Source organism: Leuciscus leuciscus (genome assembly GCF_965113295.1).
Source record: "Leuciscus leuciscus genome assembly, chromosome: 15".
In the NCBI taxonomy this organism is placed as follows: domain Eukaryota; kingdom Metazoa; phylum Chordata; class Actinopteri; order Cypriniformes; family Leuciscidae; genus Leuciscus; species Leuciscus leuciscus.
Window position 1 is genome coordinate 19,746,250 of NC_138739.1, and position 15,579 is coordinate 19,761,828.

Below are 15,579 nucleotides of genomic sequence, written 5' to 3' on the forward strand. Positions count from 1 at the left end.
CTAAATAGCCTAAACATTATTTTAATGTTAAATATTTGCAAAACAAAGAATGTGTTTTACTTTTGATATGCTATGGCAAGGAGTAAAGTACAGGCAGCAGAGAATAATGTTAGGGAGCGCGGGGCACAACCTAACGTGGGGTTAAACTTACATTTACATTTAGTCATTTAGCAGACGCCCTTATCCAAAGCGATTTACAAATTAGGACTAAATTCAGCGAGTCATCATAAAGAGGCAAAAGCAACAACAACGCAGGAAGTGCTCAAAATACGAAGTTCAGGTATTATTCAGAGTAGCATAAGCCTGATAAGTGATGTTTCAAAGGGAAAGGAATTATTTTTTATTTATTTTTTTATTTATTTTTTTTTTTCTATAAGGTTAAGTGCTCACGGAAGAGATTGGTTTTCAGCTGTTTTTTGAATGTTGTCAGGGATTCTGCATTCCGGATGAGGGTGGGGAGAGCGTTCCACCAGCATGGAACTGTAAATGAGAATGTTCTGGAAAGTGATTTTGTGGCTTTCTGTGATGGAACCACGAGACGTCGCTCGTTGACCGATCGTAGGTGTCTGGTAGGGATGTAGACTCGTAGGAGTGAATGAAAGTAGGAGGGAGCTGAGCCTGTGATAGTTCTGTAAGCAAGCGTCAGTGCCTTGAACTTGATGCGAGCAGCTAGAGGTAGCCAGTGCAGAGAGATGAACAGAGGAGTGACGTGGGCCCTCTTGGGCTCGTTGAAGACAAGACGAGCTGCAGCATTCTGGATCATCTGTAGGGGTTTGGTCGCACATGCTGGGAGTCCAGCCAGAAGGGCATTGCAGTAGTCAAGCCTAGAGATGACCAGGGCCTGGACGATAAGTTGTGTTGCATGCTCAGTTAGGAAAGGCCTGATCTTCCTGATGTTGTGCAGTGCAAACCTGCATGATCGAGCTGTCTTTGAAATGTGATCTGTGAAGGTCAGCTGGTCATCAAACGTTACTCCAAGATTTCTGACCGATATTGATGGGGTGATTGATGATGACTCTAGCTGGATGGTGAAGTCGTGCTGTAGAGATGGATTGGCAGGGAGGACGAGAAGCTCAGTCTTTGCCAGGTTGAGCTGCAGGTGATGTTCCTTCATCCATGTGGAGATGTCCGCCAGACAGCCTGAGACCCGTGCAGCTACTGTGGGATCATCTGGTTGAAAGGAGAGGAAGAGCTGCGTGTCATCAGCATAGCAGTGGTAGGAAAAACCGTGTGCCTGTATGATGTGTCCCAGTGATGTGGTGTAGATGGAGAAGAGGAGGGGACCAAGAACTGAACCCTGGGGAACCCCTGTGGTCAGCTGATGTGCTCTGGATACCTCGCCTCTCCATGCGACCTTGAAGGACCTACCTGTGAGATAGGACTCAAACCAGTGGAGTGAAGTTCCTGTGATGCCCAGTGATGAGAGGGTGGACAGAAGGATCTGATGATTCACCGTGTCGAAGGCAGCAGACAGATCCAGGAGAATGAGGACTGAAGATTTGGAAGCAGCTTTTGCGATCCGTAGGGCTTCTGTGACTGACAGTAATGCAGTCTCAGTTGAATGTCCTTTCTTGAAGCCAGATTGGTTGACATCCAGCTGGTTGTTTAGAGACAAGAAGGATGTTAGTTGGTTGAAGACAGCTCTTTCAAGTGTCTTCGCAATGAATGGTAGGAGAGAGATAGGTCTGTAATTCTCTACCAATGATGTGTTTAGCGTTGGTTTTTTGAGCAGTGGAGTAACCCGAGCCTGCTTGAATGCTGTAGGGAAGGTGCCAGTGTGGAGGGATGAGTTGATGATGTGAGTGAGTGATGGTAGAAGTGTGGGAGAGATGGCTTGTAGAAGGTGTGAGGGGATGGGGTCAAGCGTGCAGGTGGTAGGGTGACTGGAGAGGAGAAGTGTAGATACTTCTTCCTCGGTTAGCGAAGAAAAGGAGGACAGAGGGGTATTGGCTGTGGAAGGGGTCGGTCTGGGTTCCTGTGTGTGTGGAGCTGAGAACTGACTGCTGATAGCTGTTGTTTTGTTGGTGAAGAAGGTTGCAAAATCGTCAGCAGTTAAGGAGGACGCGGGAGGTGGTGGAGGTGGACAGAGGAGAGAGTTGAATGTCTTGAAGAGTAATCGTGTGTTGGAGGAGCTGTTGATCTTGTTGTGGAAGTATGAAGATTTTGCAGCATGAACATCAACAGAAAAGGAGGAGAGGAGAGATTGATACATACTCAGGTCAGATGCGTCTTTTGATTTGTGCCATTTCCTCTCCGCTGCCCTGAGTTTGGTCCGGTGTTCCCGAAGAACCTCAGATGGCCTGGAGGAGAGAGGGCAGATAATGTCTAGAGAAGAGATTAGAGTGGAGCATAAGGTGTCCGTTGCGGTATTCACATCCAGAGATGAGAATTGTGAGGGTGGGGGAAGAGAGGATGACACGGCAGAGGAGAGAGGGGAGGGGGAAAGTGAGCGCAGGTTTATCTAGTTTATTATATCAGGTTTATCGCAGGTTGTTAGAAACGAGAAGCCCTGTACCCCCACCTCTCCCAGACTGGCGAGGGGAGTGGGAGAAGGAGAAATTGCTAGAGAGAGCAGCAGGGGTTGCTGAGTCTTCTGGACGAATCCAGGTCTCAGTCAGCCCCAAGATACTAAGAGTAGAATGAGATGCAAAGGCTGGAATGAAGTCAGCTTTATTGACTGCTGACTGACAATTCCATAGACCCACGGAAAGAGAGAGAGGAGTATGTGAGGATGTGAGGATGGGACGCAGATTGGCAGTATTGCGCTGCCTATTGCGCGTGATGAAAGGACGGTGCCGAGAGATGACAGGAATGTATTGAAAGCACATGTCGATTAAGGTGAACAATAAGGTAAGTAGAGGGAAGAGAAAGGGAAGAGGAGATACTTAAGTGCCTTTCAGGTGTCCTTGCTCGGTGTAGTCGCGCAGGTAGAGTCGCTGGTCTTTTCCCGAGTCGGTCTTCACACGAGGAGGCTGAACACGAGAGCTGAACGCTTCCGCTGACGCTTCCGCGACAGCGCGCAAATTACGCAGATATACGGATAATGCTTTCACCGCTTGAGTGAGTACAGCTGTTTCGGTCGGGCAATTAAGTGTAAATAACGCGAAAATGTGGCAATTCCAACCTGCTAGGAGCAAAGGCTTAAGTGCAAATGTAACAATAATTTTAATTTTCACTCGCGGCTGTTGTTAATTGTGCCAACGCGTCTCTCTAAAATACAGAATTATGTGAAGTTAAAAATACGAAATAACAAGAGGATCGAAGATAGGCTTACCTTGACTAAAAACAACAATGAAATAACAGGGTGAACAGAGTATTCTGGCAAAAACACTTGCGCGTTCTAGCTGTGCCTCTAGTATGCTTGTCGCTGGTCCTGCTGGAATAATCTGAAATGTCTCTATTTAAAGCTATTCTTACAGATGCTGTTTCGGTCGGGCAATTAAGTGTAAATAACGCGAAAATGTGGCAATTCCAACCTGCTAGGAGCAAAGGCTTAAGTGCAAATGTAACAATAATTTTAATTTTCACTCGCGGCTGTTGTTAATTGTGCCAACGCGTCTCTCTAAAATACAGAATTATGTGAAGTTAAAAATACGAAATAACAAGAGGATCGAAGATAGGCTTACCTTGACTAAAAACAACAATGAAATAACAGGGTGAACAGAGTATTCTGGCAAAAACACTTGCACGTTCTAGCTGTGCCTCTAGTATGCTTGTCGCTGGTCCTGCTGGAATGATCTGAAATGTCTCTATTTAAAGCTATTCTTACAGATGCTGTTTCGGTCGGGCAATTAAGTGTAAATAACGCGAAAATGTGGCAATTCCAACCTGCTAAGAGCAAAGGCTTAAGTGCAAATGTAACAATCATTTTAATTTTCACTCGCGGCTGTTGTTAATTGTGCCAACGCGTCTCTCTAAAATACAGAATTATGTGAAGTTAAAAATACGAAATAACAAGAGGATCGAAGATAGGCTTACCTTGACTAAAAACAACAATGAAATAACAGGGTGAACAGAGTATTCTGGCAAAAACACTTGCGCGTTCTAGCTGTGCCTCTAGTATGCTTGTCGCTGGTCCTTACTACCGGCACATCCGGGAACTTAACTGTCGATTTCGTCACTGCCCCTTTTTAGGGGAAAATAAACTAGACTTCAATACAAAATAGCGTCACAAAACAACGTCCGCACACAGCCGGCAGTCGTGAATAGCTTAAGAAATCACTAAGATTAAACATGTCAAGTAATTATATGTCTGCCCTGCCTGCCATAGATCAACAAACTTAATTTGGTCAATTTAAAAACATGTCCATTCATTCTCCCAGCGTCAAATTGGTGTAACAACCCCACCCACTGGGGTTAAATATATTATAATGTATATTATAAGACATCATATATACCTTTAAAGATGTTTACTTTCAAAAACGAAGTAAAATCATTCACTGGCTTACCGGTACGTCTACGAGTAAATGTCCAGGTAAGACACCTCTGGCCACTGTGTAGCCCTTTCATATATCTCTATCCATGATATTGATCCATAATAGAAGGATGATTGGATGAGGGATGGATGTATGGATATCTATCTATACAAATGCACAAACGATATAAAACTATACACATAAAATAGTACTGAATTGTTCCAACTAACCCCTCTGTCTGTTACAATTAACCCCGCATATGGGGTAAGTTGTAACATTTGCACTTCTGTCACTTTCAGTGCAACTGTACGAAAATGGTAGGTCCTAGAAAAAAAACTTTAGTGTTAATTTGTAGCAGAGATGTGTATGTTGCTTGTGTAAAAAAAAAGATGAATGTAACTTTTTTTTTATTTTTTTATAATTGAGCCAAAACCAAAATGTGTTAGGTTGTGCCCCACTTTCCCCTACAGGAAATCACAACAACTTCAAGCAGGTTATGTGACAAGAACCAACCAATCAGCTTCACCCTTTCCATAACAACATTGAAAGCTCAGTCAACATGAAGGATGGAGTGCACTCAAACACCTTTGGGTTTTTTCTCTTCTCCGTAAATACATATTGTACCAGATTTCAGAGGTGTATAGTCCAGGGGTCAGAAAGTTAAATTCCTGCCATATATTTATTCCACCCATGACCTCAGACAGCTGATTTCACTAATTAGTTCTACCTACTGGCTGAAAAACTGCTAATTAGGTGGTGTAATTAGGCTAATTCAGGTGATTGGAACAAAATCTGAGGAGGACTTTTACTTTCTGAACCTGGACTTTACACCTCTGGCAGATTTACAGGTCTTACGGTGGTGGAAATCCATTACTGAAAATTCCTCGTCGTGAGACTGGAGAGCACAATAAATGGTTGCATAGCAACGACAGGATCAGGTTGAAAAAGAGAGACCCCTGAATAGTCTGCTTTCCATCTCAGACAGTCTTCACTTACTGTTAAAGAATGTAACTCACCCACTCTTTTTGCTGAACAGATAGCAAGAAGGAAAACTGTTTTCCATGTTAGTGATTGAAGATCCGCTTGGGCCAATGGTTCAAACGGGGCTCTAGTAAATGATTGTAGAACCATGGGAAGATCCCAGGATGGTGATCTCAGCCTTTTTTCTGGATAGAGGTGACGTGCCCCTTTGAGAAATTGAGTAATAAACATGTGTTTACCAATGGATAAACCTTCCACAATACTGTGGAAATGAAAAATAGCCGCAACATAAACTCTTACTGTGTTGACTTTTCTTCCGGAGTCTAAAAGTGACTGAAGAAAGCATAAAATAAAATCAAGACTACAATTCGTGGGGTCCAAGTTTTTTTCCTGACACCAGTTAGAGAACACACACCACTTGCTCGTAGTTATCCCAAGTGCAAGGCGCTTTAGTATTGTTTATGGTTTTCCCTACTGCTTCCTCCAGCTGACAAGAGAGGGGCTGAGTAGGGGCCAAACCCAGAGTTGTAATGTGTCTGGTTTCGGGTGCCAGATCTGACCCTCCACTTGAGAGAGAAGGTCTGCTCTGATTGGTAGTGGCCACAGATGGCCCTGTACCAGACGTAGGAGAAGTGGGAACCAATGTCTCTTTGGCCATTTCGGGGCGATCAGTAAGATCCTGCAATGTCCCAGATTGACCCGTTTGAGCACATGAGGAGTCAATGGTAGGGGAGGAAAAGCATATAATAAACCTCCCGGGCACTTGTGAGACAGTGCATCCAGTCCCATGGCCATTCAGAGAGAACCACATCTTGCAATGGGTCATCTCAGCTCATGCAAACAGGTCGGTGTGGGCTTTTCCAAACCGGGCCCATATCAGATTCACCACCTCTGGGTGTAATCGCCATTCTCCCGGGAGAGGTCCAGTTCGGGAAAGGAGATCGGCTGCCCGGTTCACTACTCCGGGTATGTAGACTGCCCTGAGAGAGGTGAGTCTCGGGTAGACCCAAAACAGAATTTGCCTGGTTTCCTGGAGGCAGCGCAATGACCTGGTGCCTCCTTGATGATTGATGTGATAAACTGCCGGCATATTGTCGGCCCCTTACAAGGACATGCTTGTCCTGTAGGAACGTAATCAAGTCTCTCAAAGACAGATAGATTGCTCTCAGCTATAGCACATTGATGTGTTCCATGGTCCAGGGGAACACCCATGAGCCTCTGACTGTTCTGCCTTGCCAGATAACCTCCCAATCTGTCAGAGAAGCATCGGTTATCACCACCATTCACCTTGCTGGTATGTTCCCCAGAGGAACCCCTTGATCCAACCTGCTTCTTCTTATCCATGGACACAGCCTGAAGAGGGTAAAGGACACCACTCTGGTAAATACACGGGGAGAGAGGAAAAGGCCAAAGGACCTTGAATTGAAATGCTTGGCCTTGAAATGCAAATGGAACTTCCTATGATCTCGATGAATAGGCACATTAAATGCATCGTTGAGGTCTAGTGTTGTAAACCACTCGTTTGGTTCTATAACCTCCAAAATTTGGGCAGTGGTCAGCCTCGTGAATGGCAACACTTTTATGTATGCATCCAGACGTCTTAGGTCTAAGATGGGTCGGAGACACCATCTTTTTTGGGCACGAGGAAATAGTTCCAATAAAACCCAGTGTGCCGTTCGTTGGGTTGTAGTTGAGTAATTGCCTTCTTCCTCAGAAGGGTTGCTATTTCTTTGGATACAATTTTTACCTGGACAGAGTGCTTGACCACAGTTAAGTGGATACCTGAAAATGAAGGAGGTCATTGCCGGAAATAGATTCTGTATTTGTTTTTTTATCGTAGTGATTACCCAATGATCTGAGATTTTCTTCCCCAGCTGTCCAGGCATAGCTGGGAACAGATTCTGGCAGCTCCTCCAGGATTGCTACGCAGTTCCCCCATAGGGGGCTGAGCACCCGGGGTTCCGCTTCTTTTGTGGTGCATTTCTTTACTGAAGTGAGAGACTGAGCAATTTGTGAATGTCATGGTGCTTTTCCTTCACTTCGGCTATAATCAAACCTCAGAGAACGAGTATTTTGTCTTCAGTCAAACTCCCATGGTCCTGGTCGACTAAAATGAGGAACATGAGGATGCTGACAGCCTCGATATGACTGCCTAGTTGCCTTAGCAGGAATGTTACTTCTTCCCCTGATTTGGAAGGATATCGTCTTGAGAGACAAACTGCATGAACTGCATGCTGTTGTGTGTTTAACCCCATATTCTGGGGCCTAAAATGGTCCATCTTGCCAGCCAAATCCCTTAAAGTTGCCAGAATTGGCATCTGGGGTATCAGCTTCAGGGTCTGAAGCCCTTGACCTTTTTTCCATCAGAACAGCTTGGTCCATCATGGACTTCAACAGGAGAATATTTCCTGTCTCCGTTTAAGGGAGCGTGCATCAGCCATTGATCCTGATGCTTCTCTATCATGAGTTGGTCATTCAAAAAGGCTAGCTTCTTTGCACCCTCTCTTGTATGGAGAACTCAGCTGCGGCCGGACATGGTTTTTCAATGTCCTCCAGAAAATGGGCCATACAGAGACATTATGGACACTCATGGTGTCCATCGGGATGCATGGTAGCATGACAATAACGGCACAGAGGTTGTAGCTTGGATAACACATCACAAACATATTAATACTCTACTCCTGCACACAGGAGTTTGCCAAATAATATGTAAATGTGTGTATACACAATCAAAAACATACTTAATTTCACTGAGCCGCTGCGAACTGTGGAGTCAGCATGATAATTAAAAAAAATTCTTAAAAAAATTCAAATAAAAAATTCAAATAAAAAATTCAAATAAAAAATTCAAATAAAAAATTCAAATAAAAACCTATCTATGCGCGAACGCACGGATCAAATCAGGTGACAGAGTCCCCTCAGCTGCGAACAGCAGATCAGCGGGTAAACAAATAAACAAAACTAGATTGTTAATCAAATACTAAATTATTTTAGTAAAAAAAAATATATATATATATTACTGACAAAATGAACTGTTAGATAAAGTTAATTATGACTATGATATTTGCAAAGCCACTGAATTATTTCTTTAGAGTGTACACAAGTCAACAAAATATATAACACTGCACTAGTGGTTTTTAGATATTTTAATGCAAAAATCTTACATATTGTTTAAGTTGTTTTATTTATCTTTAATTAGAAGCTGCTAAACGTATTCAGCCAACACAGACTAGTTTTTCTTATTCTCATCTATGTTGCTGTTGCAAGTGTTGCATTTACACTATAACACTTAATGCATAGGTCTATTTTGACCTAAGCATTTTAAAATATTGTTAAATATTTTGTCTCGTTCGTTGCTACAGTTATATCACTGTCAGTCAGCAATTTCAGGAATGACTCGCGGATCAATAGAGTGGTGCAGATATTACGTCAAAACCCTGCTCCCTGGTTCCTACGAGATTTTCCTATGGGTTTTTAGAATGGTGTTTTGTATTATTTGTATTTTGTATTTGATTTATGAGTAAAATAAAGCCTGTAGTAAACATAACTTGACAATACTTTGACATTTTGTTCTACAATGTAAATTACACAGATTTTGAAGGTATGATGATTTTTGAAAGCTTATGTTTATAAGTAACCAAATAAGGTGTGAGTGTGTGCAGTTTACATTGTAGAACAAAACGTCAAAGTCAAGTTATGTTTACCACAGGCTTTATTTAACCTTATAAATTGAAATCCCTCATCATTGGATATAAAAAGTTTAAAACAAAGAAGGACGAAGAAGTCAGGGGTGTCGAGTAATACCAACTTCATTAGGCTACTGTTCATAAACACAAAACAAAACCTGTGGGCTCTCTACCGGATACAGTCACATGAACACAAAAATTGAAAATTCAAATTATGAATGGGTTATTGTTCACACTACAACACACATTCAAACTATATCGTTTTTTTTTTTTTTTTACGGTTGCAAAGTAATTACATATTCAAAAAGAAGAACCTATGCAATTTTAAAAATGTATCTGTGAGATTTTACTCCTGCTGTCAGCAGGAGTTTTTTTTTTTATTGCAGACAAACTTGGAGATAAATAGACAAATAAAATGTCAGATAAATAAATAAATACAATTATTTTACATGTAGCAACTAGAAACACTTTTCATTGAGTAAGTAAAGTGCTGCTTAATACAAGTTTAGGTTTTATTCAACTCTGCTTCTACGAGCAAATGATAAATGGATGCATACACATACGCAACAAATACCCATAAAAAACATTTTAACATTCTCATTACTCAGTAATTAATTATACTTGGTGTTTTTATTATTATTATTATTATTATTATGCATTTCTTCTTCTAGGTGCGTTTTATGTATTGCATTGCAGAATGTAAATACATTACCAACAAATCAGCCAAAAACACATCTTCGTTCACATATTCTTTCCATGTGTTATTTTGTGTTTTTTGAGTGTTATTGTGAGTTGCTCTCTCACTGATATAGCCTACCAGTTGATTTTGGAGTTAATTACTTAAAAGCTTTCGTGTTCGGTTATGTTGTAATGTTAAATATAATGGTAGAATTGTGTGTATTACGACAGACCAGGACCCGATCATATGAGGTACACACCAATAAACTCCCTTTAAGACAAGTCAGGCATGCAAGTGCAGCTCCTATCTCTTTGAAAGGGGAAACATCAAATTCTCCAAAACTGTGCGCAAAGGTTACGATTAAATTTCATATTTAAAATCCAATGAAATCTGTTATAATATAAAAAAAAATGTCTAAGCTGTATTTTTTTCAGACAGTACAAAGCTAATGTGTAGTCCTAGTCCTAAGCGCAGGTGACAGCGAACACTGACTGTTTCTATAGAAACTGGAGCTCATAACAGCGGCAGCAGTGATGCGATGATTGGCTATTTTATTTAGAAGGCAGGAGGTATTCCGCCATATTGTGCGTTGCACTTTCTCCCATTCATAGTAATGTGAGTGTATCTTCTTTCTTTGGCTCCGATCAGAGAGGTGCCCGAATTTCAATCGATTTTTGATTGGTTACAATAAATGTCGAATATCTCATGTTTCCGTGTGTGCACTACCGTTTCTGTGAGCACTCGGGGGATCGGTATCTATAGCCATGCCATAAAGAGTGCGGTAAAGTTAGTTTTATATTTTACTTTTGTTTGACATTCGTAAAACCTTTCCTGCTTTAGAATAGAGAGAATAGAGACCCTTCCTCCATTCGTACACAGAGGTCCACATTTACATTTACATTTACATTTAGTCATTTAGCAGACGCCTTTATCCAAAGCGACTTACAAATTAGGACAAAATTCAGCGAGTCATCATAAAGAGGCAAAAGCAACAACAACGCAAGAAGTGCTCAAAATACGAAGTTCAGGTATTATTCAGAGTAGCATAAGCCTGATAAGTGATGTTTCAAAGGGAAAGGAATTTTTTTTTTTTTTGTTTTTTTTTTTTTTTTCTATAAGGTTAAGTGCTCACGGAAGAGATTGGTTTTCAGCTGTCTTTTGAATGTTGTCAGGGATTCTGCATTCCGGATGAGGGTGGGGAGAGCGTTCCACCAGCACGGAACTGTGAATGAGAATGTTCTGGAAAGTGATTTTGTGGCTTTCTGTGATGGAACCACGAGACGTCGCTCGTTGACCGATCGTAGGTGTCTGGTAGGGATGTAGACTCGTAGGAGTGAGTGAAAGTAGGAGGGAGCTGAGCCTGTGATAGTTCTGTAAGCAAGCGTCAGTGCCTTGAACTTGATGCGAGCAGCGAGAGGTAGCCGGTGCAGAGAGATGAACAGAGGAGTGACGTGGGCCCTCTTGGGCTCGTTGAAGATAAGACGAGCTGCAGCATTCTGGATCATCTGTAGGGGTTTGGTTGCACATGCTGGAAGTCCAGCCAGAAGAGCATTGCAGTAGTCAAGCCTCGAGATGACCAGGGCCTGGACGATAAGTTGTGTTGCATGCTCAGTTAGGAAAGGCCTGATCTTCCTGATGTTGTGCAGTGCAAACCTGCATGATCGAGCTGTCTTTGAAATGTGATCTGTGAAGGTCAGCTGGTCATCAAACGTTACTCCAAGATTTCTGACCGATCTTGATGGGGTGATTAATGATGACTCTAGCTGGATGGTGAAGTCGTGCTGTAGAGACGGATTGGCAGGGAGGACGAGAAGCTCAGTCTTTGCCAGGTTGAGCTGCAGGTGATGTTCCTTCATCCATGTGGAGATGTCCGCCAGACAGCTTGAGACCCGTGCAGCTACTGTGGGATCATCTGGTTGAAAGGAGAGGAAGAGCTGCGTGTCATCAGCATAGCAGTGGTAGGAAAAACCGTGTGCCTGTATGATGTGTCCCAGTGATGTGGTGTAGATGGAGAAGAGGAGGGGACCAAGAACTGAACCCTGGGGAACACCTGTGGTCAGCTGATGTGCTCTGGATACCTCACCTCTCCATGCGACCTTGAAGGACCTACCTGTGAGATAGGACTCAAACCAGTGGAGTGAAGTTCCTGTGATGCCCAGTGATGAGAGGGTGGACATAAGGATCTGATGATTCACCGTGTCGAAGGCAGCAGACAGATCCAGGAGAATGAGGACTGAAGATTTGGAAGCAGCTTTTGCGATCCGTAGGGCTTCTGTGACTGACAGTAATGCAGTCTCAGTTGAATGTCCTTTCTTGAAGCTAGATTGGTTGACATCCAGCTGGTTGTTTAGAGACAAGAAGGATGTTAGTTGGTTGAAGACAGATGTTGAAGAACATAATGAAGAACAGATGTTGCCAGTACCTTCAGAACAAAGAAATCCTTCTATGTTATACTGTATACTGCATGCTGAGACTGTCATACAAGAATTTCTAACATACACATTTAGTACTTTTTAACTATACAGATTCAGTTATCCCAATAAGTCTAATAAACTCGACCGTTTGACCTAAACGCCTAATCCAGCTGTAAAAAAAACTATTAATATTGAAATATTATTCCTGTTAAATGACCAAGACTGGCAAGTTTGTGACTGTGAGATCCACATACACGGTTCGGATGTACAGTATGACTCTAAGGGACATTGGAATCGAATGAATTAACTAAGATAATCCAACATTGAGATAAATTATATAAATGAAACATAATATATTTGCTTTTCACCTTAAATTCGATGTCTTTATAAATTGGATTCAGATTGGATTCATTGGAATTAACTTAATTTAAAGCAATTTAGAGTTCACAATTAAGCACAGAAAAGACAGAAAGACAGGAAACCTTCAGCCACGCTATTGGACACCATTGCTGTGCCAGTGGGTGGCACTTACAGTATAAAAATAGTTTTTTTTATCATTTCATTACTTCCAGCGGAGTGTGGCGCAGTAGCTAAATCTCAGTGTTAGTATTTGCAGGTTTATTGGTTTAATAATAATAATAATAATAATATGTTTATTTTCTATAGCGCCTTTCAAGAACCCAAGGTCGCTTCACAATGAAATACAAATAACAAACAAACAGCAAGCAAACAGATACAAAGGCCATCTGCTTATAACAGACAAACAATTAACATGAATCAAAGAAAAACATATTGTACTATTAATCAAAGCATACAATTACGACAAAGTAAGTAGCAGATAGGGCTGAGAAAGTGGAGAACAGAGAAAACAGTGTCGAGGATACTTATTTATTGGGCAAGCTTGAAGATATGAGTTTTAAGTTTTTTTTTGAAAGACCAGATGTTGTCGGCCGCACGAAGATTCGGGGGTAGCTTATTCCAAAGCTTTGGGCCAACAACACTAAAAGCCCTACCGCCCACCGTAGAGAGTCTGACCCGGGGTACCACGAGTAGATTTTCAGTGCTGGACCTAAGGACCCGAGTTGGAACATATGGCTGTACCAAATCAACAAGGTATTTGGGTGCCGGGCCATGTAAGGCTTTATACACTAGGACCAACAGTTTGAATTGGATGCGGTTTATGACAGGAAGCCAGTGCAGTTGGTGAAGGATAGGAGTGATATGGGCAGATTTTTTATTATATGTGAGGGCTCGTGCAGCAGAGTTTTGTACCATTTGAAGGCGGTGTATCGCATTGGTGGGTAGTCCACTGTATAATGAATTACAGAAGTCCAATCTGGAAGTGATGAAAGCGTGAATGACAGTTTCTGCATCTATAAAGGTAAGAGAGGGGCGAATACGAACAATATTCCGCAGGTGAAAGAAGCATGATTTGTCAGTCTGACTAATGTGTGAGTGAAAGCAGAGCGCGGGGTCGAACAAAACTCCCAGATTCCGTACAGTTTTTGAAGGCCTAATCTCAATACCATCTATATCAATAAAAATGTCATGTCTGGGTGAGCTCTGTGATCTAGGGTTAATCAACAGGATTTCGGTTTTACCAGCATTAAGCTGTAGAAAGTTAGAGGACATCCATGTTTTAAGTTCGTGGAGGCAGGAGATAACTGAAGAGGGTGGAAATGATGAGTTGGGATTGATCGCGAAGTAAATTTGAATGTCATCAGCATAGCTATGAAAATTGAGGCCATGCTGTCTGATGATCTGGCCTAACGGTAGCAAGTAGATTAGAAATAGAAGCGGGCCAAGTACAGAGCCTTGGGGCACACCGTGAGAAACAGACACAGAGCGTGAGCGATTCTTACCTATCTTAACAAATTGTTGTCTATCACATAGATACGAGGTCAACCACTGAAGTGCCGCACCCGTGATGCCTATTGCAGACAATCGTGAGATAAGTGTAGAGTGGCACACAGTGTCAAATGCTGCACTGAGGTCAAGGAGAACCAGGATACTATGTGCACCAGAATCAGAAGCCAGAAGGAGATCATTTAGTACTTTTAGAAGAGCTGTTTCTGTGCTGTGGTATGTACGGAAACCAGATTGAAGAGGTTCAAAGAGATTATGTCTCTCTAAGTGTGATTGCAGTTGTGCCACAACTACCTTCTCAAGTAGCTTGTCAACGAAAGCAAGGTTTGATATTGGTCTATAATTGCTATGAATGGCGTTGTCGAGGCCGGGCTTCTTGAGGATTGGAGTAATGGCCGCTACTTTCAGATTAAGCGGAACAGTGGCAGTGGCAAGAGACCTGTTAATAAGGTGGGTAATAGGTTGAATGAGTAAAGACAAATGAGTTTTTAGAAGGTATGTTGGAATAGGATCAAGTGTACAGGAGGTAGAATTTGATTTGTTAATCAATTTTTCAACCACAGATGTATTAGTGAGTGAAAAAGTGTCTAGCGGACAACCAATCAAATATGGAGTTGAAGGGGTAGCTGCAGTAGAAGAAAACGACTGATAAATGTTGTCAATTTTTTGAAGGAAAAAAGACTGAAAACTTTCACAAAGATCAGCAGAACCAGTAAGAGCTACGGTGGACGGTTTGACTAGTTTATTTATTTCTGTGAAAAGAGCTTTAGGTTTGCATTTAGCTTTGTTAATAACAGTAGAAAGATAGTTAGAGCGTGCAATGTTAAGTGCTTCTTTGTATTTCACTACTGAATCAGAAAAGGCTATGGCATGGACAAGAAGGGAGGATTTGTTGTGGAGTCTTTCAAGACGCCTACATTGAGTTTTCAGAACTCTGAGCTCAGGGGTAAACCAAGGAGAGGAATGAGTAGACGGAACAGTTCTAGTTATTAAAGGAGCAAGCTCATCCAATACATCACCAATCGATTTATCATAGGTAGAAACTATCTCATCAGGACATAGCAGATTGAGTGAGGAAGGAAGAGCAGAAACAGCAATGGCAGCGGAGAAATTTTCAACAGTTATAGTTTTCAGATTTCGGTAGGATATAGTAGTGTTGGTTATAGGTTTTACAATGGGGAGTGAGAAATCAAAGATAATTAGTTTATGGTCAGAAATGCCCAGATTATGACCATGAACATGCACATTGTCAATACCAACAGTACAGAGCAGATCGAGAGTATGAGAGTGAGAATGTGTTGGGAAGTCAATATGCTGAGATACTTCAAAATAATCCAGAACAGACAAAAAGTCTTTTGCAGCAGTACAATCAGAATCAACATGTATATTAAAGTCACCAAGCATCATTATTCGGTCATGCCGGGCAAAAGCGAGAGTGAGAAGTTTAAACTTCATTAATAGATTCATGAACTCTCATTGTACCCTTGACTGGGATACATGACCCCAGTTTTCTCTAAAGAAAGTATCTTTGTAATATG

General features: G+C 41.9%; 2 protein-coding genes and 1 long non-coding RNA gene across 3 annotated transcripts in view; 1 reads left to right on the top strand and 2 right to left on the bottom strand.

Annotated features, from left to right (window-relative positions):
- Positions 1-7,860, bottom strand: part of LOC309474918 (uncharacterized protein) — a gene marked incomplete at its 5' end in the record, with an annotated part of 216,662 nt that extends 208,802 nt beyond the window's left edge. The window contains 4 exons of the mRNA XM_082137537.1: positions 148-2,104; positions 5,812-6,008; positions 6,620-6,749; positions 7,750-7,860. Of these exons, the coding sequence (XP_081993663.1) occupies positions 371-2,104; positions 5,812-6,008; positions 6,620-6,749; positions 7,750-7,860 (2,172 nt within the window). The 3' untranslated portion in view covers positions 148-370. The remainder of the gene's footprint in view (positions 1-147; positions 2,105-5,811; positions 6,009-6,619; positions 6,750-7,749) is intronic.
- LOC309475698 overlaps positions 1-15,579 on the top strand; it is a 246,011-nt gene that overhangs the window by 125,016 nt on the left and 105,416 nt on the right. The gene's annotated exons all lie outside the window — the stretch shown is intronic.
- On the bottom strand, positions 10,650-12,019 carry LOC309474982 (uncharacterized protein). Its single transcript, XM_082137599.1, has 2 exons — positions 11,872-12,019; positions 10,650-11,673 (listed from the first exon to the last, which is right to left on the bottom strand). Exons 1-2 carry the CDS (start codon positions 11,936-11,938, stop codon positions 10,874-10,876), a joined length of 867 nt encoding a protein of 288 aa, XP_081993725.1. The 5' UTR covers positions 11,939-12,019; the 3' UTR covers positions 10,650-10,873.